The 23,773-nt window shown below is 37.2% G+C and overlaps 1 protein-coding gene across 1 annotated transcript in view; it reads right to left on the bottom strand.

Moving 5' to 3' along the window:
• The window catches only part of LOC140239261 (cilia- and flagella-associated protein 74-like), a 35,248-nt gene that overhangs the window by 6,857 nt on the left and 4,618 nt on the right, over positions 1–23,773 (bottom strand). The window contains exons 5-27 of the mRNA XM_072319138.1: positions 21,570–21,743; positions 20,037–20,147; positions 19,359–19,461; positions 17,818–17,975; positions 16,760–17,024; positions 15,827–16,003; positions 14,648–14,824; positions 13,838–13,956; positions 13,390–13,456; positions 12,560–12,649; positions 10,197–10,320; positions 9,994–10,043; positions 9,300–9,393; positions 8,739–9,005; positions 7,591–7,781; positions 6,480–6,730; positions 5,603–5,690; positions 4,653–4,826; positions 3,864–3,997; positions 3,301–3,577; positions 2,742–2,897; positions 1,692–1,703; positions 318–445 (exon numbers count right to left, since the gene is read on the bottom strand). Coding sequence (XP_072175239.1) covers positions 318–445; positions 1,692–1,703; positions 2,742–2,897; positions 3,301–3,577; positions 3,864–3,997; positions 4,653–4,826; positions 5,603–5,690; positions 6,480–6,730; positions 7,591–7,781; positions 8,739–9,005; positions 9,300–9,393; positions 9,994–10,043; positions 10,197–10,320; positions 12,560–12,649; positions 13,390–13,456; positions 13,838–13,956; positions 14,648–14,824; positions 15,827–16,003; positions 16,760–17,024; positions 17,818–17,975; positions 19,359–19,461; positions 20,037–20,147; positions 21,570–21,743 — 3,387 coding nt within the window. The remainder of the gene's footprint in view (positions 1–317; positions 446–1,691; positions 1,704–2,741; positions 2,898–3,300; positions 3,578–3,863; positions 3,998–4,652; positions 4,827–5,602; positions 5,691–6,479; positions 6,731–7,590; positions 7,782–8,738; positions 9,006–9,299; positions 9,394–9,993; positions 10,044–10,196; positions 10,321–12,559; positions 12,650–13,389; positions 13,457–13,837; positions 13,957–14,647; positions 14,825–15,826; positions 16,004–16,759; positions 17,025–17,817; positions 17,976–19,358; positions 19,462–20,036; positions 20,148–21,569; positions 21,744–23,773) is intronic.

Below are 23,773 nucleotides of genomic sequence, written 5' to 3'. Positions count from 1 at the left end.
TGCTGCAAAAGACACAAGTGTTATTAAAGCAGATTTAAAACCAAGCATCAATAAATGAACTACCACTACATGAAATAGATATCAGTCACAGAACATTAAAATCACTTGTAATCTGCCTTAAATTGTGGGCAATGTGACGATTTCTTACCTACCCTGAAATGATATCATGTTCTGCATTTAAATCCACAAAGACCATAATTCAATAGCTGTTTATCTGATACTTAGTGTCATACCAAAATAATATGTTATTGGGTCTGGAAAAGTATGCAAAAGCAGGTTCTTCCATTTATTCCCTTGGGCTCATGAGTTATACTCACAGTGGGTCTATGTCTTCAACCTTTGGTGGCACCACAGACCTTGGCCTCGTCAGACCAGCACTCCCTTTGCCTGACTTATTCTTTCCAGCCGACTTCTGGGGGAGCTTCTTGGCTGGTTTCTTTCCTCTCTGTAAAGGAATATCAGTTATTCACAAAACAAAGCAAGATACTTAGAAAAAGAACAGTAAAATCAGTCTGTTCTAAATGATGTTAGTGCAAGCAGGAAAAAAAAATGGTTAGAAAAGAATCACATGAGCATAATATGTGGATGCCTATCAAAATGTAAGATGAGATCCAAGAACCAAAATGACAGTGTAATCAGCTGTCTGCCATGCTAGCATTCTACCCTTGGTTTGCTTTGCCTCACTACAGTAAAGGACATAGAAAAGATAGCGCTTCTCATACACACAAGAACAGTAAAATAGGCATACTATTGCAATATGCAAAGGATCATGATATCCTCAACACAATTATCCTCAGAGTCAAAAGATCATTTGTTGGTAGAAATGCACAGACTGGTGACACTTAGCAAATTTCTGCTGCAATGATATCAGCTATGTATGACTATCACATACCCAATATATATCATATTGAGGATTTTCCCCTTTTTTTACTTCTCTTGAAACCTTGAATTAATCTGTAAAAACAGTGTGAAGTACCTCATTCATACAGTAAACTCATGATTCATAATTCATGGTCATTTTCCTCTCATAATACCCACTGAATATCAAAAAGGTCTCATAGCAAGAAAAACATGTGTGTATTTGTTGTAGTGGGGAGCATATATACAGCAGCAGCAAAGTGCAAAGAATGAAAAACTACACATCTCTATCCTTCAGCAATCTCATCTTAACCTATGGTATAGTGAGAAGATAACATAGGCTTACATTGTTTACTGAGAGACAAAGATATTTGTATCTCTATGCAAAATTTGATTGATTAAACATGCAACCCTACTCAATGTTCAGCTTGATTTAATCCCCTTCACCCAAAGTCATTATTGGTAGGTTATTGCAACAAAATTATAATTTGATGGCTAGAATTGACGTCTCTCCTTTAAATTTCATGTGAAAAAAGAAATGCAATATATCAAAGACTAGTGTGCGGTAATAACATCTGCATATGTGGGGGCAACTCATACCATTGTTTGGTGAAACAAGCAGAAAGTCTGAAAACTCCTTTTTTTTTCATAACTTATTTCATGAAATTGTTTTACAGTAATTGTGTGATATTACTCTGTATCACAGAGTAAACTTGAACATGGACTGACACTGTATCAGTCTGCTCTCCCAGATGAAGACATGAAAAAAAAAAAAAAAATGGTTGATAGCAGTGGCAGTTGAGGAGCATGGCAGTGCAAACTTTGGTTCTCACCTTTTCTTCTTCCTGTGATTCGCACAGCATGCAAGCAGAAAATCAGTTGCAAGCAGGATATCAGCGGCATGACAGGAGAAAGAGCAGAGGGAGTGTGGAAGCTTGGGACCATCATGCATTGCATTCACAGAGAACATAATTACATATAGCTTGTGCTTTGAGCCCAAGTAAAGTCTTTGCAGAGAATAGTACCAACTTTTGATCATGTGACATGAGTGTGAGAATGGCGCTGACAATATAAGTACTTGAAAACAAAATCTGAATAATCAAATTACTCAACTATCTTGGTAAGGAAAAAGAATACTTTTACTAGTACCAATATCTGTATTGGCTCTCTCAAATTAAAGATGGTATTCAACATTTGTGTACAAGTGTTGTTGTTTTTTTTGTGTGTATGTGACTGGGTAATATATTTTCAGATGTTCTACTACACACTGGCAATAATTTGTAGAATTTGTAGAATCAATCATTAAGAACAGAGTTTCACGAATTTCCCTTACCAAAGACTTCGTCGAAATTGTAAAACTTAAACGAATCAGATCTTAAATTGAAAACATGAAATACATTTTCTTGCAAGGAATTCATGCAGGACTACACTACTAAAAAGCTGCAAAGCATATCAGCGAGTACAAAGTGCAAAATAAATGAAAATATTTGCTGGAGTTGGAACAAAAAAAAAAAAAAGAAGAAACCAAGGCTCATTAGATTTCATGCTTGTGATGAGGAATATAAATCTTATTGATATTTGCTCTTTAAAACAAAACACAAAATCTGTTTCTTTGAAGAAAACAAAAACTTATAGAGAGCAAGCATACAAACTGTCTAGCTGAGTGACATCAAAACTATTTGAAAGGGACTCTCTTTAAATACTATAAAGCTAGATGTCATTAGTCAAGTATATATTCCATTAGACATGCATTATTACATATCATAATTTGATGAGTCCTTTCTCCCTCCAGAGACTGTAAAGCTGTCAAAGTTGTCTGATTGTCTCTATCTGATTGTACCAATATTGGAAGTCAGTCAGTCATTCAGTCAGCCCCGTCCTACCTCAGCCTCAGCTGCATTCCTCTTGGCAGCAAGCTGTGCTTCCTCAAACTCTTTCCTGGCCTGAGCCTCTCTGTTCCTAGTCACTAGCCTTACTGCCTCCTCCCTGATCTCAGAGTCTGACAGTGTTGGGTTGAACTTGATTGAAACACAGGTTTTCTGTTGAGATGTATTTGAAAAACAGAAAGAAAGATGAATTTGGACATCGCGTATGGTGTCACAGTACGACAGGTGTCTGAATAAATTCTGATCAAGCAATCTGTTATTGAAAGAAACAACAATATTGAAGTACACCAAGAAGTGCGAAGCTCATCTAATTGACTAATAACTATAGGCGAGCAAAACTGTATTTTTTTTTGTCTAGTTACCCTCGATTAACTTTTCTGGAAAGACAAGGTTTGAAAGCAGGGGAAAAAAAAGGTGCAGACGCTTTTATTAACATTAAACGAAGAAGTGTTCTGTGTTTAACTTTTTAAGACAAACTTCTTCTTTTAAACTTCCAAGTTTCTAGATTCTAGAAAAAAAAAAGCATGGAACAAACGTCATGTGAATGGAAACAAACTTTTCCTGGCTGGATGGACCCAATGGCCGGTGATACAGACAGTGGAGCATTCTCTGGGATGACAAACTCAAAGGAGGTGGGGCCAACTGGAGCTATCTCTCCTTTGCCTATTCGTGGAACTGGATGGGTGAACTCATTGGCATCAGTGTGGGTGTTGAGGACATAGAAGGAAGTGACAGAGTTGTCTTCTAGGGCAGTGGCTGCAAAATGGATGACTGAGTGGGAGAGGTCGAGTGGTGGGTGGACACCAATACCCTTGCACGAGATCTTGAAATCCCTGAGGAAGATACGGAGAGAATTCATAGAATTACAGATTTCTTCACAGATTATTCTTCGGAGGTAGCGTAATTCTTCCTTGCATTCATTTGCAGGCTTGTAATTTGACATGTAATTGTACAGTGCGTGGTCAGATACATTAGTGACTGCAATGCAGACAATACACTGAACTTTCCAATGTCAATTATCTGCACCATGCAAACAGCTGCATGCAGAACAGAGCCTGCTACTGTTTAAGAGCAGAGTATTCAAATAAAGACTAATTTCTTGAGCAAAAAATATCATACCTGTTGATTCCTGACTTGCACGTCAGGTCAAAAGTGTACTCCTTTGCCTTCTTAGCACTGAAGATGATGTCCAGCTCTATGGTCTCAAATGGTAGCAGCGTTCCAAAACCCTCATTTGGCTGCACATCAACATACTGGAAGGACAAATCATGCACAATGATACGATATGGAGAGACAATAAATCTCATTATCAGGTACTTTTCACAGGAAAACAAATATCAAAAACTACCATGATATTCTGGCACATTACAACTTCACGTGATACCTAATGGCCACGTCACTCGTCAAATGCATATGGGAATGCTGTTTAATGATGCATCCTTTAATTTAGTCACCTTACACAGTATATACTTCATTCTTTATACGTACTGTACACAACAGCAGATGTTGACACACATAATACCTCTTATAATGTGTAGCCATTAAAGGACTCAACTTAATTTAAGCTTCACATTGTTAAAAAATAATTTGAAAGAAGCTGTCTAATGTCAGTTCTGGATAAGAAATTATGCAGGAGATATAAATACCCACACAAAATGGACCTTGGTGGATCAGACACAGTAACAACACTAAGTCACTGAGGATCATACATTTAACACAAAGCTCATTAATGTGACCATCTATATTTGAATATAAAAGAAAAAATCAAACAAAATTAATTTTCACACGTATAATTAAAAAATGCAATTTAGACAATTCTGGCATTAAATTCTTTAATCTGGTCTTTGTCAGTGGCTTCTGCTTAAAGAAGAGATCTCTGTGAATGTCAGCCAACCCTGTAAGCCTTACCTCTGGTAGATTGACAAAGCCAAACTTCTGGGATAGAACAGATTTGTTGGTAAGCTTCACAGTGACGATCACAGACTCATAGATAGTACAGAAGCCAAAGTCTATGGAGTCCACATCAAACTCAAAGTCAGAGCTGGTGACAACAGAGCAAATGGTGAAGGGCACTGGGCGTGTCTACAGACACAAATGGAGGAAAGTCAGATAAGAAAAGCAGACATCACAACTGAATTCACACAGTAGACTGCATCAACATGAACACTGAATCAGTGAATGAAGCTGTTCAGATTTTATCATCTTTCAATGAAGGTTATGGTACAGTATGCCTGGTTGATACTGTTTGCTGACTATTGCTAGTCATCTTGGGTGAACCATGAGGGGTCGGTATCATTCGCCTGTTTTTCTTATTATCTTTTTTTTTTTAATCATCATTGAGAGTAACTGAGACACATGACCTGAAAAAATGTTCTTTCTTCCACCAAAGCAAATTTAACTACTGGTACTCAAAAGCTGAGGTACAGTGCTTCTGTCCACTACTGGCATGGTCAATAAAGTCCTACTGTCAAAGTTCCTGGACAAGTAATACAGTAATGTGTGACTTCCATCTGATTTTGAACAGAAACAGTGACAAGTAAGTAATTATCAAAACACAAAACAAAACACATACAAATCGTGAACTGTCATTTCATACCAAAATATAGGATGTAATTGAAGAAATGAAGTGTAAAGAGTAAATTTTAACAGGAGATAACAGAAGGTCCCAGTATCATACTCTTCAGATTTCAAATCAATGCAATCATATGTACTGTAGCACACAATGCTATCGTAGGGACATGTTCCATTTTCAACTTTCAGAGACACTTTGCCTTCAATATCCAAGCCCCTAATCAAAACAGAAATAATGAAAATATAAAATACAGCTAAAAAGCAGCATCAGTAGAGACTGTCCTCACCTGGTCAGCAACCCTGATGATGGTGGGCACTTCTAAGACACCTGTCTCTTTGTCAAAGTACTCTGCTGCCTCTTCAATCAAGGAATGTCTGGTTTGGGGGAAAAAAAGGGATTTAGAATAATGAACTACAATCATCAATAGAATATGTCTGCAGTTTCATACTATAATTAAAGGCCATTACTTCTATTTCTGCACAAGCTGTCATTCTGAGATTCTCTTTTCATACTTTGTAGTAACTAGAAAAAGTGGCAGGTAGAGAAACAGTTCACAGAGGGATTTAGAATCAGACATGAAGACGATAGCTATAACTGGAGGTAGGTTGAGACCATGTCTTAGGATCATTCTGACTGGCAGAAGCTTGTCTACAGCCCATGTCACATTGAGGGGTGATAACCTTTAAGTACCTACCAAAGGAGCTGCTGACTCTGCAGGAGGACAGAGGGGATATTGAGGTATACATCATTGTGGAATTTTGGGATCAGATATTGTGTCAAAAAAAACAATACAAAAATGTGTATCAGATCATTCATTTCTATCTTTCTCTTCAAATGTATACCCTTGTCTCATAAATTTTGTAAATGCATCCTTCTACTGATTCATTCATCAACTCACCAGCATACCAATCAATCACCTAACCATCAAATGCAGACATCAATTCATCCATCTATCCATCCATTAAATCACTTACACAGCCTGTGTAGCTTTCTTCTTTCCTTATCCTTCTATATCTGTGTCTCTGTATCCAGCATGGGCTTTAACTTTAAATAAATGGTCACAGAGCCATACCTAGACCATAGCTGATTTTACATAGGACCTTCACTCCTCAATCCACCCATCCATTTACCCATTAAAGTATGTAGTTATCTCTACAGCTAACCTAGGTAAGAACTTGAGCTGGGCTGAGAACTGAGACTGTGCCTGGATGTAGGCTGTCTTTGGTAGGATCTCCATGTAGTTCCTGAGCTCCTTTCGAACCTCGAAGAGAAGGCGGAGGGCAGTGGTGGCACGATTGTTGACCACGATGGCATCCTGGTAGAGACGGTCAAACATGCAGATCTTGAGGTCCACTGTCTGCCGTTCTACCCACACAGGGACATCAATAGCTGTGGCATAACCCTTGATGGGTATCTATTGTGACAAAGAGAACATTGTAAAGTAATTCATAAAGCAAGATAGCAAAGCTTTGGTTCAGAACAAAACACGAAACTTCCTTTGCAGTATAATTGATAACCAGACTTGCAATTATTTGTGAGTTTTTAAAATTGAAGGTACCAGAGAAAAGTTTTTTTTTTTTAGCTAGGCTGTTCTTGTGGGTATTATGATTATTGTAAGCAGCTATAAATACTATTTAAAAGGAAATGCCTTTGGGAAGTTGAACATGCCCATGTGGGTTTAACACAGATAAAGCCAGATGAAATGCTGTTCCCAAGAATCATGAAACAAAGACCACATTATCGAATGAGAAATAGAAAGCTGATGGAAGAAAACAATAACACCAAACAAGTGGCATATTTGGTTTTCTCCATCGACGTTTACTAAGATATGATTTTTATATTCTAGCATAAGTATTTCTGACACACATGATATACTCATATCACCTGTACAAATTCAATTCAATTTCAATTAAATTCCAACTTATATTGTCCATTTGGAATTCAATCTTGTTTCACATCTGCCATATAAACACATAAAACATTAAACAAAAAAATAATCACAAATCAAAAGACATTCATCACAACTGTGATTTTGAGCATACAACATACTTGTTAAAAATCCAGCATTTGACAAAAAATCTGACACTTCAATAAACTTTACATCACCACAACTCATAATTAATCCCCCCCCCCAAAAAAAAAGTAAAACAATGTGTGAAATTAATTATCACATAGTGCATAAAAACAGAATACACAAGGCTGCCACCACCAAAAATTAAATAATACACTTTCAAAATGAATAAGATTTGAAATGAAAACTAATCAAGTTCTCACCATCTCAGAGTCAGGATCAGAGAATCTTAACTCAAAGTCAACGTCCACTTTGCCTGGGATGGTTGGGCTGAAGATGATGTCCAGCTTGATGGAGGAGAATGGTGCAATCTGCCCACACCACACCTCTCCAACCCTCATTCCATCCAGACCACCTGGTCCTAGGTCATCCCCATCAAGGGATGCCTCATCATCTACACAAAGACAAATTGAGAGGAAAGAGAAATATATATCTCCCTCATATTCTCTATGTTAGACAGACATACATTGTACTAAAAGATTAAAAAATGCTGACAAAAAAAAAAAAAAAAAACCCTTTTCGGATGATTTACAAGTTGTTGTTTTTTTCTCATACAACCAATAAAAAAACAACAACTATGAAATAGAAATATTAGTCAGATGAGTGGTAAAAATTCAGCCTAAGATATTGCATGATAAATGCATGACAACCATCATAAACTACTTTTGACACCTTGCAAGGTAAAAAGTGTAAGTCCATAACATGCTTTTCAAATGGATTTCTTATATCATTTCAATCATTTGTGACTGTTATTATGGAAATTGAGAAACGCTGACAAGCTATGACTAATGTGTTCAAGGCTCATCAAAAATAAAATATGATGGCCTTTGCAAATCCTGTTGGATGGTACACATGTGCAGCCAGCCTATAATCAGGTGTAGAGTAGTAAACTTATGCCACATTAAGAAAAGATTTCTAGGTTGCCCTAGTTAATCCCCTGCCTTCCAAGTTTGTGCAGCATCTGACTAAATGACATGCTGAGGGCAAGTACATGTCCATTCAATTTAATTAAATTCTTGTGTCGAGATGTTTTCATTGCAACCGATTGACAAATTGCCCTTTATCAACGTAAATAAGCATCAAAATAATCAGTGTTTTAATTAGCAGCAGCCATGGTAAAAATCATTGGCATATCAATGAATCCAGCCCGAGTATGTATGCCACAGATTTCTATCATGGCTAATACTAAAACACTGATTAATTCAGTGCATAAGGTACTTTGTCAATCAGTTACAATATATGTATAGTCACAACGACAGGAAAGCTCTCCTGTACACGCCAGACTGTTTACCCACTCCATAATGCCATGTGGGTTTTAACAATGGATATCCAAGTTTACGTCTTAGTTTACCTTTATCAGGGTCTTCCCTGATGGTGACTACAGACTTCTTGCTGTGGGCCGACATGGCTAGTCTCTCTCCCAGCAGTTTGGAACCATCTTCTCCCTCAGCCTTCTCTTCCTTTTCAGCATCTTCCTGTCCCTCCTCCTTCTCATCACCATCCATCCCACTTTTCTCTCCTGTGTCTGATTTCAACTTTTCCTCCATCTGAGATTTGGGCTTGTCTTCTGCCTTGGATTTTTCCTTCCTGGGTTCCTTCTTGGGTTCCTTCTTGGCACCTATTCATTCACAAGAAATGGGAGGATGTTAAATACACTGTGTCAGTCTGTACACAGATTATTCAACAGCATCTCCAGCTGACAAGCAATAAAGAAAGAAAGATGCAGACATTATCAGCAAAAGATTATCCTCTCATTTAGGGTAAAACAAATTGATAAATATTCAAATGTTGGTAGTACAATAATGATCCTATCTCTAGAGTCTCACAAATTACAACTAAGTCACTGGAGATACTATTGTGACTGAAAGAAATGGAAGTGTGAATAGGATGAAACATAAGATAAGATATTTACCATCCTTCTTTTTGCCTTTTCCCTTCTTTCCTTTCTTTGGTGTTGGTGACCGTTCCTCTTCCTCTGCATCCTTCACAGTTTCATCTGCAGTGGTCTACACAAAGCAATCAAGTGATAGAGGTCAGGGAACATTTGTCACCATCTGGGTTTCCTCTTCTTGTTACAAAGACTACAATACTAATACATGAAGGCAAATACCTGTCAGTACTTGTCAATGTCCCTTAATCTGGCAGTTTGCTGCACCGACTGACCAAGTTTTTGTTTGTTTGTTGGGTTTTGTTGTTGTTGTTTTTTTGGAGGGGCAGCGGGTGGGATGGGATCACAGTTATGTCACTGTGTAACCTCCCCACCCCCCCCCCCAAAAAAAAAAATAATAATAAAAATAAAAAATAAAAAATAAAGAAAAGAAAGAAAGAAAGATCATAATAAAAAGAAAAAAAATGAGAATTGATTTTTTTTCCCATGAATTGAGGCAAAATAGAAAATTAATTTCATTTCTAATATTCATAAAAAATCAATTACAAAACAACAACAACAGTGATATTATACACTGTATTTTTCATTAATTAACACATTTTTATAGGCAGTATACTACAGTTATCTCAGAAGCTGGGACTTTCCACATTTATTGATCTTCAATATCACGTAGTCAAAACTGTCTAGAATACAAATAATTGTATAAAGTATTTCTCACCAGCCTTCCTAGAGAGGTGCCAGCTGATGTTATTGTCCTCTCATTCAGGCCTGCAAACGAACAAAATTCCAAGAGTCATGTCTCAAACTAACATAACACTTTTCCAAATACACATGAACAACAGAACATATAATGTATGCACAGGACCTGTAAAAGAAAGAGCATAGATATAGCACTGTCTGACCCATGATAATCTGCCTTACCAGTTGTTTTGATGAATTCATAGTGGCACCCCTTGGCTCCTTTATTGGTCAGTGTGATGGTCTTCTTTAGAGTCTCCCCAATGACTTGAGTGCCAAAATTCACAGAATCGACATCACTCGACAGCTGGACATGAGAAAGGATTTTGATATTCAGTGAAACTTGCCCTAATAGGCATCACATATCTTGAAAAACACTAAGATTCAGTGCAATGCTGGCAATAGTTTTGCAAGGCAGGGCCGTCAAGGAGATCACTGCTAATGGTACTGATGAGGCTATCCTCCTTACCCTCTTCATTATCACTATCATTGTCCTTGTTATTATCGTCATCATTGTTATCTTTTTTTTCACAATATATTTCCATTGACTCCTTTTTTTTTCTAACAACTTCACATTACTTTCAAATAGTCTTTCAAAATGTACATCCACTGCAGATCATGTTTGCATTTCTGCTCTAGCACTAAGTGAGCAAAATTCAGTTCAGCTGATTAGGCTATTCCAGAAAATAGAAGCAGACACTAATTACCCTTCCTAAGCCTGCAATCTTTGTGAAAACTGTAATATCTGAGAATATACGGTCAATACTGAGTACAGATGGAAAAATTCTTATTTTGAATCCATTTACATTTAAAAGTTACTAAAAATAGAGTGATGGCAGTATTCTTCTGATGTCAATAGGTAATCATGTCTGTTGCCTCAATATTCCCTTATTTGTACCTTTCACATCAACAAATGTGCCAGTTCATATTAATTTATGATTTGATGCTTTTCACTGTTTTTATCAGACATATCTATTTACAGAGGGGAAGTTCCCATACCACTTTCATAAGGTTAAGATATGACAGCTTTTCACAGGTATTTTAAGACCTCTGCATCATACACCTTTTCATATCCTCTAATCATATAAGATGAAATGGGTTTATATATATGACAAACATTGACTGAAGTGACCCCTGGATTTATGAATGATAACATCTACTCTCTAACCATTAACCCTTACTGTACTGGGCTATTTGGCTCCATGAAAATACTGGGGGGGGGGGGGGGAGATTTTGATCTCGGAAACGCAATGTCCGATAAACTTGAAAATTTGCATGCTGATAGATCTTCACATGCTGAATCTGATGGTGTAATTTATTTTAATCAATTATGCATTTTTTTTACATAATTAGCCAATCAATTATTCATAATGCATATTTTATGCATTTGGGGGATATTTTCATAATTTCAGCCTAAACAAGTACAAAATTACATGAAAACTGTGTAATAATGAAGAATAATGTTTCCCAAATGTGATATAAATCAATTCATATCTATTTTTATGAGTACAGCAGATTTGCATAAACTATTGATATGCAAATTTACTACTTATGAATTTTTGCACACTTTTGAAATGTATGACGTACTAAAATGAAACTGCAAGTAAAATTATCCTTTTACAGGACCCATGGGCACTACCATACTTTTCAACTGTATTCTAATGTCCCTGATATTGTTAACTTGAAGTATAATTTATGCAAATTTATGTAAATTTATGATTCTTTAAATAAAAATTAGCTTATATGTGATTTTGGGTGCAAAATATAAGAAAAATCAAACAAGTTATTTCCCATACTCATAAAACATTTTTTGAAATTAACTTTACAGAATCATGTTTTTTGTCTCAAAAAGTGAAAATATCACTGTTATTCTTTTGTTTTTACTGTTTACATTTGTTATGTATTTTATTGTTTTCTAAGAGTGCCCAGTAAATCATGTGGAAGGATAAGAGTTATTTGTATCATCTATGTGGATAAAAACTCAATTTCCCCCTCAGAGAGAGAAAAAAAAGAGAGAAAAAAACAACTTTTTTGTTATGTTTTGTATTGTTTTTATTTCTTATGTTTTCTATTGTTTTATATTCCTTATGTATATCATTGTTTCTAAACTTTGCCCAATTTATTTCAGAACAATATAGAAGCATGAACCAAGTGGAAAACCAATTCCTGAGCAAAATTTATAAAGTAATGCAAGCCATGGTCTATTGACAGTATGTAACTGTACACAAATATATGCAGCGATTAGCCGTTTTAATGACATGCGCATACTAATTGGCCCATAACACCCCCTAGGTAGGTCCGATATGGACAAATGTGGTATCAAAATGTGCGCAAGACTTCAAGGGAAAAGTCGTGAAGCGAGAATCCGAAATTCCCAGCGGTCGCGATGCAATCGCCAAAAGTATGGGGGGGGGGGGCCTCCCAGGCCCCCCCCCCCCCCCCCCCCCCCAGTGCAGTTAGGGTTATTAATTAACTCCAAGGATAAACTAGGTATGACTACAGCTCCATTCAGTATGAAGTGTAAGAAAGCTGTTGTCCAAACTCACATCACATTTCTTGGTGGTGCATTTGACAGGAACATGGAATGGTCCAGTTTGAGCCAAGAACTGTACCTGGCCATCAAGGTCTTCATTGATCTAAGAAAAAAACACACACACAGAAGAATGTACACCTCAGAGGCAGTGATTGCTCTGACAAAGGAATCCTGGAACAGATGTATGCTTATGGCATAAAAAGAGAAAAATCAGGGCAAAATATATATAATACAGCAGACTGTCCAGTCATCTATCAGAGATAATGATGCTTCTTCTTCAGGGCATAAACAAGCCCTTATAAACCAAATGAAAATGTTACGACAACTGTAGTTTGTTTTGTGTTGTATTTCTATGGATGAGAATATGTTATCGCTCATTCAGAATTGGAGAATAGTTTGCTCTCATATTGGGCATGACTACAACTATTAACAAGTGATTATTCTGGTTCACTAGATGCTATCTATCTTAAAGAAACAGAAAGGAACCCAAAAATCTTATACCCAAACAAAACAGAGTTTGCTTCATAAAGAGTATATACAGAGATCATAGCTATGGTCACTGTAAACCATTCTTTACCTAATCACAATGATGTTAAAAGCTGATTATACTATTTGATTGAAAATTATTTCTGTTTATGACAATCATGTACAGTTAATATGTGTGTGTAATGGCAAAAATTAACCGACAAGTGTGTCAACATTGTTGTTGAATATGGATGGTGGCATGTAATGGGGAAAATGTTCAATTTTAGGTCTGTCATTTATCCAAATACGTTCACATGAAATTGGAAGTGAAAAAGAAAAACAAACAAGTAATTCACATAAAATGTCAATTTAGCTTACCATGGGTTTGAAGGATACCATCATTTCACAGCTCATTCCTGCTGACATCTGACCTGGGGGATCAAACCTGGTCAATAATACCAGATAACATTCATATCAGATATTTAACCAAAATATAGAAATAATCCACAATAGTGCACATTAACCTATACTGTAAATTCCTTACAAACCATGAAAACATCCCATATCTCCTCATGCAACATCATTAATTTTTTCAAATCTCTCAGAAACAGGAACTTCCTCACAAATTGTCACTTTCCTTTAAAAAGAAGTGAGTCCCTTAAATCACATTTTGTGCTGAAAATCATGATCATTTCTATTATCATCTCAGGTGGTCTAAGTTGACCTTTTTCCATATACAAATCTCACAATGTGATTCCAATATCATTCTGACATCAGCACTTAAAATACTGTCATCTAGTAGAAGAGACTGACACAAGATACTTACTGGACATCAATGAAATCTTTCAGATGCTCTGAAAGGTCGACATATTTGAGAAAGTTCACACTGTAGGAAATGTTGGTGAGAACAATGCGTTTCTTGTATGCCTTGCCAACATCAAAATCCTGAAACATGGAAAGAAAGGAGTAAGTGACTTGGGTACATCAACACTGATTTGCAAGGAGCTATGGTCAGACTTCTGGCAAAGGACAATGATGGAAAAAAAAGATATGAAGAGGTAAATTCAAAAGGAGGCTAGTTCACAATTCTCACACATTCACATGAGAGGTGTGACTTGGTACAATTCATTTCCATTTCTACAAAAAGCAGACCACTATTCTTTTCACTTGAAATAAGTATGTGAGTGCCTAGCATAATTCTTCATGTAATGCTCACATATAATTACATTTTACATAAATTCACTATGTAACACCCATTTCAAACAAAGACAATCTGGGGATTGAAATAGGTGCAAGTAACAATGACATATTTGCTAGTTACCAACATCCTCTATATTTTACTGGCTGGAAGCTGAAACTCATTCAGCAACTGTGCTTACATTAAGTAGTCAAAATCTAGTCATGTTGCTGTAAACTATACAAATCTTAGATGTAATCTACTAATCTGGGTACTGAGTGTTGACCAATTGTTCAAATTGCTCTTCCACACTGACCTATCACAAGTGAGTATAGTGGGTGTTGGTGATTGTTAAGACTTACATTACAGCAGCATGTAAAAATGTAATGAATACTGTATGACAGTGTTGTAAGATATTGTTATGAAACCGATATGAAACACTTAAAGTATGGTACTCACCTTGAAGTGGACAACCTCTGGCTTGCTAACAAAAGCACAACCTTTGAACTCTCTGCCTGCAGCAATTTGCTTCTTGACAATGCCTGAGCGATGCTTGTCCAGTGCTGCCGCCATTATTTCCTTCTCCATCTTACTTGGGTACTGCAACGTGTATGTCTTTTCCTCATCTTTTGGAATCTGCAAGGATGGAAACCACCGACTCAAAACCTCATCCCCACAAAATATGTGAGCAACGAATGTATTCACAAGAATCTCAGCAGTTACATATAAGTCAGCTTGATAAGTCAGCTATTGCATATTACTGTATACATTTTTGATGAGCTTTCAGTAATGAAACCTGTGCATATCTTTTGGACAGTGTCATAATTGGACTAGTAATCACATTATTAATTATCTGGTAAACATTTTCAAAAGAATTAAAGAACAATATACGCTTGCTGTTTAAGAGGGGAAAAATTGACAAGGAATATTATTTTTTTTCGTGATATCTGTAAAGGCATAATATCACGGAAATTTTTGATATCAAGATATGAAGGTTAGACAGACTTAATAGAACACTGACCTATGAAAGCTACAAAGTAATTGTGAAAGGCAACAAGGAGCAGTTGTAATATATACTTTACAAAAGGATAGAACATACAATCACACATTTCATTCTATTTTTTTATGGGGGGGGGGGTTGATGGTTGAGGACCTCTTAACCCTTTATTTATATTTCTCTCTTGTATGCACATTATGTAGGATGAAGATTGAGATGAGGTGTTCAGCCAAAAACTGTTAATTTCCAAATTATATGAAATGAATAATGAATTATTTGGTTACGGGCAATAGCAAAAGAATATACTTCTTTTCTTCAGCATTGCTTTTTGGCATGATGAATCACAGGAAAATTGACACAGCTACACAGAGTGGCTGCCACACAGAGCAGTCACCTACCTTGTTACCTTGCTGAAACAACTTCCTGCTTAATGATAACTACAATCAGGTATCAACTAGATTTTGAACAATATGTTAGGAAGCCCTGTATGCTAAGATCCTCCTGGTATGTTACTCAAATGATTAACTCTCCTGGAGCACAGGCACTCCACAATTTTCAAGTCATTCTGGTTTCTATATTGAGCTACAGCTCGGAGACTCCTCCCTCACATGAAATTTGACTTTCCAGAAGAATGCACTCACTTTGTAAGCCTTGTGTTGCTTGTTCCACAGCCCCTCAAACTCTGGCTTGGCAAGGTCTTCTTTTAGTGGGTCTTCCACTGTACCCATCGTCATGGCGATACCATTTTGGTTACCAAGAGTAAACCCCTCCTCATCCTCTTCATCTGATGAGTCTTGGGTCATCTTCTCTGTAATCGTCTGGAATTTTTCAATATATGAAATAAAATCAATAATATCATATGCCACTTTTGCAAACAAGACATGTAAAGCCAAATTTCATCCAGTATTTGGGTTATTTGTGTGTGATTATAGGAACATATAATTATAATTACAAATTATGAAAATGTATTGAGTAGGGTATGATAATGTGAATACACATGCAAAATTTTGGTGATGACATGAAGTAAATCTTTAGACTGTGCAATGATGAAATGCTACCAATGATTATAAAGCAAGTAGCAGTTCTAGAACGAGATCATGAAACACATGTGGGTGGTAATGTTGAATTCTAAAAGAAGAAATTTATGTTGATGACACACCTGCTAAAATTAAAAGTGACATATTTAGCCTGCCCTCTGAGAAGGGAACAAACTAACTGCAAAATGTAATTAATTAATTCTTTCATGAAGCTTTGGAAATTACAACTGAAACAAGTACAAAAGGAATAAATCTAAAATGCTTTATTATTTTTAGTGAACCTTTGATATGTAATCTTTCTTCAAAGCTTGCATGTCAATGATCCATACCTTCAAATAGATTATGAATTCCTTTCTAGCACAATAAAGCTATCTGGCTCCAGATGTGAATCCTCTAAGTTAACAGCCAAAAATATAGAAACTTTCATGAGCATGCAAATTCAACCTCTTAGTTGCTCTCAGGTTTTCCTCAACGTGCATCAGACTATGACAATGTGTTGCAGAAATGTTTGTTTAGTCTGGAGACTGACAGACTTACTAGTATCTGAGGCTCATCAGGACCATCCTCCTCATCTCCTCCAGCTGTCTGCTCCTCGTATCTGTCTAGGGGCGAGATGCTACCCATCTCACGCAGAATGGTGGGAGACTTACGCTTGTGCTCCTTGACTCGGAGAGATTTCTCCCACTTGGGGTCTTCAAACAGGTGGGGGTAGAGTTTGCGCCTCTTCTTCATCTGCTTCTCCTCATTCAGGATGTGTGAGAGGAGTTTGGCCTGCTTCTGGTGCTGGTCAGCTGTGTACTTCCTGCAAGGACAATGTTTGTCACAAAATGAGTGAGAAATTACTACACAGGGGTACCTTATTCCCAATGTACAAAGATCTGAATACCTTGATTGTCATGTCATCTGCTCACATGCTACTATCTGCTTCTGTTTTTACTTCCACAAGCATATCAGCAGTAACAGGTGGACTTTACTTTGCTATCATCTGCATCATCTTTCCCCTTCTAACGATGTCCGAACATCTTACTTGATTCTCACACTATTCTTCCTTACCACTCTCTCTGTTCCTTTCTCTACCGTCTCCACTAGTGCAACTTCAACTTCTAGCCCATTACTGTCCCCCACTCTTCACTTTTTGCCCCCCTCACAACCCCCATATGTCGCTTCCCTCTTCATTTCTCCTCTTTCTAGGCTCTTCTGGCAAACAACGATCTGGTTAAGGACTACATACACATGGTGTCACCGCAAATCTTTCTCCCTTATCATCTGCATTGTTCTTCTTCCATTGCCATCATGATCATCATAGCCATCATCCCTATCATGAATATTAACCTCATTATTCAATATAAGGCATTTCAGATCATAACAAATCGAAGACAATCACTATAAAGACCAGAGTACAGAAACTCAGTTTCAAGTGAATTGAATGCTTAGAGACTGCCTGTTTGCATATGGCTTATTGATCACTGATATACCTCATAAACAGAGTACCAAGAAGCATGCAACTACTTCTCTACATTTTGTTAAAAATGAATGCCCTAAGTAGAGGGAAATACATTGCTTGATAAATGCACAGTGGGAAGATTCTCACTCACTGTCTGTCAGCACCACGTTCCTCCATTCTCTTCTTCCTCAGCATGACTTCAGCCGAGTTCTCCCCTGCCTCCACCAGCTGAAGTCGCTCCTGCTCCTCCTTGGCTACTCCCTGGCGAGTGTCGTAGCGGTTTCTGGCCTGGAGGGCTCGCAGATTCTCCTTCAAGGAACACAGGTCCATGAATCATAGTGCAAACAGATGTTACAGGAATTTCATATCCACAGATTTCATTCAGCAACGCTATCCATATTGCTTACAGCACAAGCATGATTACAGGTAAATGGATTCAAATTTTGTTTGCACAGGAGACAAGGGTAAATTGTCTATCCACAGTCAGTGCGGTAGAAACATTCATTAAATAATGGCACTATAACTTCAGGAAATCCTGTTAGATTAGATAAACATGGTGAATAGGGTATGTAGAAGAATGTCAGAGAATTGTGTTACTTTAAAAGTCCAGAAATAAGGTGTGATATCATGTTTGCCTGCATCAAGTGATCTCTTGCAACATGATTCTATACTACTGTTAGTACTTCTAGCTGAGAAAAATGAAAACACAGACTACAAGTTTAAAAGGGCTGACTGAAATTATTGAGAGGTCTGCCAAATAAACTATATCGTAAGTATACCTATACACAGGGCTCGACACTAACGGTGGCCCAGTGGCCCGGGGCCACCAAAATTGAAAGTCGGGCCACCAAATTTAAAAAAAGGGCGAATTTGGTGGCCCGTCTCGGGCCACCAAATTTTTTTGAAAAGTAGGTCAATTAATTCGAAACTTTTTGCGCCGGAAATTAGCAGTTATATTTGTTTAAAGGATGAATGAAAAGGACTGAATGAGTGCCTGAGAGTGAGTGCTGCGAGTTTGTTGAGGTTTATTTATGAGTAGATGTATGTCCAACTTCCAATTCTTACTATGACTGGATAAAACTTAGATATTTGACTCATTAAAAAAAACACAGGACTTTTAATGTTTTTCATTGTTTTTTTTTCGGGGCCACCAAATTTTTCTCTCGGGCCACCAAAAATTTGAAATTGAGGATTTCGGTGGCCCCATCGGGCCACCAAACAAAAAAGTTAGCGTCGAGCCATGCTATACAGGTTGCTATCTCCTTACCTATGATTACTCATTCTGTGCAACCCAAACCTATGTGATACTCACAACTGCACCTGTGTCCCAGCTTACCAGATGAGCACTGGCGCTAGTTCCACTCACTACTAGATTGTGAGGCAAAAGTGATTTTCAGATCTTTTTTGTGTGTGTGTGTGTGTGTGAATTTCTCACTGCTAATTATATTGCTTTTTAATCTAGAGTTTGTTTGAAAGCATAATACTTCATATCATTATTAGTCAACTTAACATTTTATTTTGGGTAGCTTTCCTGTAAGAGGGGAAAAAAGCAACTGTCTTCTGACTAGGACCCTTCATATTTCAAGCACACCACAACAACTCAGTATTGTCTAGTACTGATCCTTTTATATATCAAGAAGTTATGAGGATTCTCATTAAAAAATGTCCTTTGAGAGTTATAGTAGGGCTTACCCTATTTGAACTGATGTCCTGCTTCAGCTTCAGGAGAGTGCCAATCCTCTTCTCTGTGTGAGCCTTCTCCCGCTCCATCTCCTCTGCCTCCTGCTGCCGGTACCTGGCATCATGAGAATCATGTGAATGATGGCCACTTCAACAGATCACTGAACTCAGTTATTCAATGTTACGGTTCTAGCCTAAAAGCCTGGTTGATTACCCATTCTTGCTCCACCTCTCCCTCCCCCTATTTTTTCCAGAATCTTTTTCGTTTAGTTCTGTCTATGTCAAAAGGCATTATCACTCTGTGATATACACTATTGCCATGTTACACACACTAGTCTTTGTTAAAGTTTTTCAGGTAACTGTGAATAATCTTTGAGAACAGATGTGCATACAATCGATGCTTGAATTTCAACAGTGAAGCTGCTACTTGCAATTACGTCAAACTTTACTTTTCATATAATTATCATAAACACGGGAAACATCCAGACAGTCGTAACATCTGTCCCTTAATCAATATCAAAGGTTCATTTTACTCAGTCAACGTATTACTGAACCATACAATGCCACAAACATAAAGTTGATAGATTCAAAGCTCAGAATTCAATGCATACATATAAAAGCAAGTCCATACACCCTTTTTTTTATCAAGTGACCTTTGACCCATTGACTTCAAGTCCTAATTCTACTCACTTTGCAAGAGACTGTTTCAGATACTGTGAGGCAACCTCTTGACTTTTCCTGGCTGCACTCAGGGCCTGGCGGTGCTTGCGGTCATGCTCCATCAAAGCTGCAATGTGGTCCCTGGATGTGGGGTATTTTGAGAGAGTCAGCACCCTGTTTTCTACTTTTCAATGTACACCATAGCAACAGTTAAATCATGGCGTAGAGAGAATTTCATGTTTTTAAAAGAAAAAAGAATACTGTTAAAGTTTGAAAAAATATTGGTGCTGAATCAAAGTTAATCATTTTGTTCAGGCATAGAAGGATTACATGTATCATGTCATAGAAAATATCAATTTCACCTCACTTATATCTGTATCACCAAAAAAAAAAAAAAAAAAAAAAGAGGCAAAGGACTTCTATGCACGCTTTTTAATCCATTATATTGCTAGCATCATAACAGTTTATATGAAAAGAAAGTAAAGTTTTCAATAACATAGATTCTGTCCTTAGCCTACAACACAGTACTATAGAAATTTGACAAGTTAATTTCCAAAAGAAGGTCTATCACATCATGCCAGTAAGCCGGCTTTTTTACACACTGAACTGATGAAATCTTATACTGTGAAGGGGTTTCCGGCTAGCACATACTAAATAGGTCATTTAGTATTAGCTAACACTATAATGCATTCAAGTAGTTCATAATAACACTAACAAACAATTTTTGTTTAGTCTACGATAGGAACGTCTTGTGGCTGGAATATCTAAAGAAAAGAACCATGGTCTGATTAGTAGGAGCAAAACCTTTCTAACACCTTACTGCATGAAAATGAGAGTCATTGCAATAATACATTTGTAGAATGACACAAAATATCGATTTGCTTGAAGGGGAATTTACTCCAAACATGTGGATTCAGTGAAAGCAGAAACATTATAACATGCATCAGTGATAACATCTGAGGAAATCCCAACATTGTTCATAAATTATAAATCCTTAAACTTTGGCTAAATCCATGTGCTGCCATCACTGGAAAAGAAGGTTATAACAGTCCATTTTGTCAGAGTAGGGTAACAACATTGAAAAAATACACAAAGAATCCCCCAAAATGTCATTTTTTCATTAAAAAAATCACACATTCTTTAACTTTTTACTGACCTATGGTAAGGCTAATACTATTCCTCTCACCTTTTGCTGGAGATAAGTCATGGGCTCTTTCTTTATCCCAGGAAAAGAAAACGCATGGAATTCGCCTCACAGATTCTTTCGTTTATATTATTTTCCTACTGTGACGTCACATCATATATTCTGCAACCTTCTCATCCAGCAACGATGGCACAGGGTTTTCATCTAACTTTTAAACGTCATAACTTCTGAACGAATCCTCCAATTAACGTCAAACTTCACTGATGAGCTTTAATATTTCTTTCCTCCTTAAACCCACAGAATATTTGAGGTAGATTCCCGTTAACTCTCATTGGGCAATCAAACGTTTTTGATTTTCTTGACTAGAGGTCAAGCAGAACTGACAAAAGGCTGAAGTGAAAGTCATAATCTCAACTCACTGCTCCCTCTTTCTCCTACGATGCTCTGCCTGGCTGAGGTACTTAGATTCTTTCTCCGCCCTCCTGGCAGCATTCTCCTTCCGCTCCTCCTCCAGCTCCGCCTCTTTCTTCTGAAGCTCCTCCTCCTCAAGAAGATACTTCCCTCGCTCAAGGTCAAAGTGAGATAGCTGCAGTCTGGCAAAATTAGTTTTAACAAATTACACCATATTTGCAGCCTTTGAATATAAGAATAGCTTTATAACAGACACTTCATTCCCAATTCTTGAATGATGAAAATAAACAAGAGAGTTATAAACACAGAAAAAAAAACAATAACACATTATGAGAACCTCATTTGAATTAAAAATTTTCCTGTCCCTCTCATTCCTAATTACATTTGCTTTGAAACACTAAACAAGGAAAAGTAGAAATTACGCGGTGCGTAACATATGTCCCCGCCGGAAGTAGCATTTTGTAACAAAATGTGCAATATAGGTAAAAAATCAAGGTCAAAGGTCAAAGAAGTCAAAGGTCAAAATTCTGTGTAGAAGTTTTGAAGCCCTCACCTAGTGCCATCACATAAAGCAAATGGAATCGAAATTGGGTTAGAAATGGCGAAGGAGTAGCATTTTGTAGCCAATGTACAATATAGGTCAAAAATCAAGGTCAAAGGTCAAAGAAGACAAAGGTCAAAATTCTATGTAGAAGTTTTGAAGCCCTCACCTAGTGCTATCACATAAAGCAAACGGAATCGAAATCGGGTTAGAAATGGCGAAGGAGTAGCATTCTGTAGCAAAATGCACAATATAGGTCAAAAATCACGGTCAAAGGTCAAAGAAGTCAAAGGTCAAAATTCTGTGTAGAAGTTTTGAAGCCCTCAACTACTGCCATCATATAAAGCAAACGGAATTGAAATCGGGTTAAAAATGGCGAAGGAGTAGCATTTCGTAGCAAAATGTACAATATAGGTCAAAAATCAAGGTCAAAGGTCAAAGAAGTCAAAGGTCAAAATTCTGCGTAGAAGTTTTGAAGCCCTCACCTAGTGCCATCACATAAAGCAAACGGAATTGAAATCGGGTTAGAAATGGCGAAGGAGTAGCATTTTGTAGCAAAATGTACAATATAGGTCAAAAAATCAAGGTCAAAGGTCAAAGAAGTCAAAGGTCAAAATTCTGTGTAGAAGTTTTGAAGCCCTCACCTAGTGCCATCACATAAAGCAAACGGAATCGAAATCGGGTTAGAAATGGCAAAGGAGTAGCATTTTGTAGCAAAATGTACAATATAGGTCAAAGGTCAAGGTCAAAGGTCACGACTGAAATTCTGTGTAGAAGTTTCAAAGCTCCCATGTAGTGCTATCATATAAAGCAAACAGAATCAAAATTGGCTCATAAATGACAGAGAAGTAGCAAATTGAAGATTTTGATCACACACGGACACACGGACGGACGGACACACGGACGGACGGACGGACACACGGACACACACACGTACGGAGCCCGTTTCATAGTCCCCTGCTCGAACTCGTTCGGCGGGGACAAAAAATTTAATCTCGTGAATATGACAAGAAAATATCACAATATCCTTGGGGTATGCATGACTGGCCATTGTGAGCATGACTGTCTTTCAATATTGTTTCTCTTTTTTTCTTTTTCTTTTTTTTTAATAATTTACTCAATATTCATGTCAGCCACTTTGACTGCTTAAAATCTTGGCCTGAAGAGGTTTTTCTGTTAAAGTACATCAGCACTCATTTTATGACATCTCTAGCAAGACTGTAGAACACCAGCACAGCTTTTAACTGGCATATTTACATAGTTACCAAGATATACTCATGGACTGGCGCAATATTACTCTATGCTATATCACACCACACAAAAGAATACCATACTACTATATCTTACTGTAACATGTTCTGCTTTGTATGCATCACTACTTTGTGTGAAGGGAGCTTGTATATAGTGTTCATACGCGTGACCACACTTACGAAATACAGAATAAAATCATAAATTTTAAGTGGATGCTTTTCATTGATTTCATGGCAGAGTTGTGATATAAAATTCAAGATTAATGTCGCAACTCTTTTCAGTTCCTTTGTGTCTACCCAATTCACATACATTTCATTTTTTTTTTTTTGGTTTAAATCAAGAAATGAAGTGAGTTTTTGTCTATTTTTGTTTGATTATGTGAGTTCAACCCTTCATGTATGTTTTGTTTGTCAATTGGCA

The sequence above is a fragment of the Diadema setosum genome, chromosome 15 (genome assembly GCF_964275005.1).
Source record: "Diadema setosum chromosome 15, eeDiaSeto1, whole genome shotgun sequence".
NCBI classification, from domain to species: Eukaryota; Metazoa; Echinodermata; class Echinoidea; order Diadematoida; family Diadematidae; genus Diadema; species Diadema setosum.
The sequence above is the reverse complement of the archived record's forward strand: the minus strand, read 5'-3'. Positions and strand labels throughout refer to the sequence as shown.